The sequence below is a fragment of the Vicia villosa genome, linkage group LG5, assembly GCF_029867415.1.
Source record: "Vicia villosa cultivar HV-30 ecotype Madison, WI linkage group LG5, Vvil1.0, whole genome shotgun sequence".
Taxonomy (NCBI): domain Eukaryota; kingdom Viridiplantae; phylum Streptophyta; class Magnoliopsida; order Fabales; family Fabaceae; genus Vicia; species Vicia villosa.
The window spans coordinates 158557511-158560117 of NC_081184.1; the positions used below are offsets into that span (position 1 = coordinate 158557511).

The following is a 2607-nucleotide window of genomic DNA, read 5'->3' on the forward strand; positions in this document are numbered from 1 at the left end:
AATCAGATGGATCATCACATGTAAACTTTAACTACTCCTTATTTGTTTTGTTTCTCAAGCAAATGAAAAGGTATCCATCCATGTTTTGTTTCATAAGATAGATCTATCATCTCAATTTGCTTAAATGTTAGAATTTGAATTAAGGTTGTGTCGGGAACACATTTCAATTATACTACTAGTAGTACTTGAAAGCTTAGGTTAATCATCTAATTTGTATAATTTTTTTTATCACAGGTAACTTTCAAACTTCTCCAACCAAAAATATTAGTTTATCATCAAAATTTATTTTTAAAATACTACCTAAAGAAACGGCAGAACTTGAAAATAAATTTATCTTAAAATTTTATGAATATATTTTATTTATATATGATTTTTTTCTTCTTCTTTACACTCTCATATTTAATTTTGAAATAATATATAACTACTACCTAGTGAACTGTTGATTTATAACAAAAGCTAGTCAACTTTTCATCTGTTATTTCAAGCTGTAGAAATATATTTTCAAAACCTATTAAAAAATTCAACCCAATACACCTAATTTTGCAAAATTATAACAAAATTAAAATTGTAAATTTATGTGACTGTCACTTTTTCATAGAAAAAGTAAAAATCCATTATATTTGGCACTAAATATTAAAAAGATAAAAAGTTAAAGAAAAAGAAAAAGAAAATCCACCCTTTTCATTTTTAGGAGAATTTTCCCACTATACAAGAAAAAGTAAGACATGTACCAATGTACGATTGTACGTATACAAAGTCTCTACTTTTAGATACGGCCAATTACTCAAACACCTCAAAAAATTGATTCATTTCGCCGTTACATCTCTGAATTAACTTCCGTTACCGTTACAGTTACCATAACCATAATACTCTCGGAAAAATTGTCTAACTATCCTCCATAACCATTACCTCACGTTCGCCGTCATCTTCGCCGTCATCATCAAGCCACCGCTCCACCGGAGCACACTCCGCCTTATGACGGAACTTCCAATCAAGCGCTTGACATGCTCGCGAGCAATAATTCACCGCGCCACAAACCGAACACCTTCGAAACTCGTGCTTCCGAGTTTCTGGCCTCCCACAACTCGCGTGCGAACAGAGCCTCAAACCCGAACCATTGGATCCGCCGCGAGCGGCAAACCACTCCGTCATAAACCGACTCGACGGATGCGGCTCCGGCGCCGGAACATTACATCCAAAATCGCTCAACAACGGACATCCAGACGCTGCAACGTATCGGAGTTGAGATTGAAGATTAGCGTTAATTAACTGACGCGCGGCGGCGTCGGTGGACAAAACGCCGGCGAGTTCACGTGCGTTAGCCTGAATAAGAAAGCGCCTCCCCTCGGAGATATTCTGTTTCACACCGTAACCGTCTTGTAAACAGTGTCCAAGCTCACGAAGCGCGTCGATATGGCCGAGGAAAGCGGCTCTGGCGCAGAGAGCAACGCCGGCACGGAGGTCCTTATCACTTTTGGTACCGCCGCTGCCGTTGAACTGTATAACCGCAAGCGAGTAGAGAGCACGCGCGTGAGAGTTCATCGCAGCTTTCGCCATAAGCGAAGCACCGCTCCCTCTATTTTGCAAACAGTAAAATCGAATCTGAAAAAAAAAAATAGAAAACAAATCAAAACCGTTTCATTTCAATAAAAAAATTCGTAGATCTCAAATTCTTTTTTCATTTTATAGATTATAGATAATCAAATTATAATACTAACCATGCCCAGAGTATAACAGGCTTCAACATTCCCTGCCTCCGCACACTGTTTAAGAAATTGTTGTGCAGATTCGCACCAGTTTTTGGCTCTAATGGAGAAAGTTCTTGGAGAAGCTTTTGATAACACAAGAGAATGAAGTGCTAATCTTTTAAATCTTTTACATCTGTTCACAAAAAACAACAAATTAATCAAAATCTATTCTTTGAAACAAAACAACCAAACAAGCGTAGAAATGAGAGAAGCAACCGTACGTTGAAAAAACGGTTACAAAATCGGAAGGTGAAGTGGCTGTAGAACTAAGCCTGCAGAAGATAGAAATAACGATATCATCTGGCAAGGCCTCGAAAAAATCGTATTCCGATGAAGTTTTCTCCAAACATTTCTTTGGTCTCTTTCCACAAAAAATGGTTTCCTTGGAAATATGCATGTCTTTCTTTCTCTTCCCAAAGGAACACATCTTTGTCACTGTATCAGGTTCAAGATAAAAAGACCCTCTTCTTGTTCTCATATTTCAAGATTATACCCCTCTCTTGTATTTTTCTCTCTTGTATGAGAGATAAATGAAATGAGGAAAATAAAGAAGCAAAGGGTTGTATATTTATATGAGAGGGTAATGAGTAATGAATGAATGTGTTAACCCAACAAAAGGTATTGTTGACCCCATACAAGAACAAGAGCAACGACACAGCCGAACTCACAATCTTTTTAAAACATTTTGGAAAATATTAAAATAATTATTATTGGGAAGAGTACTATAGAACTGGTACCTAATTTACATAAATGACCCTAAAGTTGTCGTTTATTTAGGTCAAACATTGTTGACCAAGATCCGCATAATCTTTGGTGTGAATGTTAAATAGCCTCATCTTTTCTACTGCAAAAATGCTTT

At 36.8% G+C, this 2607-nt stretch overlaps 1 protein-coding gene across 1 annotated transcript; it reads right to left on the reverse strand.

Annotated features, from left to right (window-relative positions):
- Positions 1–661: 661 nt before the first annotated feature.
- LOC131603486 (F-box protein At1g67340-like) lies at positions 662–2402 on the reverse strand. Its single transcript, XM_058875801.1, has 3 exons — positions 1970–2402; positions 1719–1881; positions 662–1602 (listed from the first exon to the last, which is right to left on the reverse strand). Exons 1-3 carry the CDS (start codon positions 2224–2226, stop codon positions 886–888), a joined length of 1137 nt encoding a protein of 378 aa, XP_058731784.1. The 5' UTR covers positions 2227–2402; the 3' UTR covers positions 662–885.
- Positions 2403–2607: the final 205 nt, after the last annotated feature.

What these genes read in the sequence shown, in the direction of transcription:
- LOC131603486 (XM_058875801.1), bottom strand. Translation starts at nt 2,226, where the DNA reads ATGAGAACAAGAAGAGGGTCTTTTTATCTTGAACCTGATACAGTGACA. An exon ending in TTTGTAACCGTTTTTTCAAC is followed by an intron (nt 1,882 to 1,969) that starts GTACGGTTGCTT and finishes TTTTGTGAACAG; the next exon opens with ATGTAAAAGATTTAAAAGAT. An exon ending in CCTGTTATACTCTGGGCATG is followed by an intron (nt 1,603 to 1,718) that starts GTTAGTATTATA and finishes TTTTTTTTTCAG; the next exon opens with ATTCGATTTTACTGTTTGCA.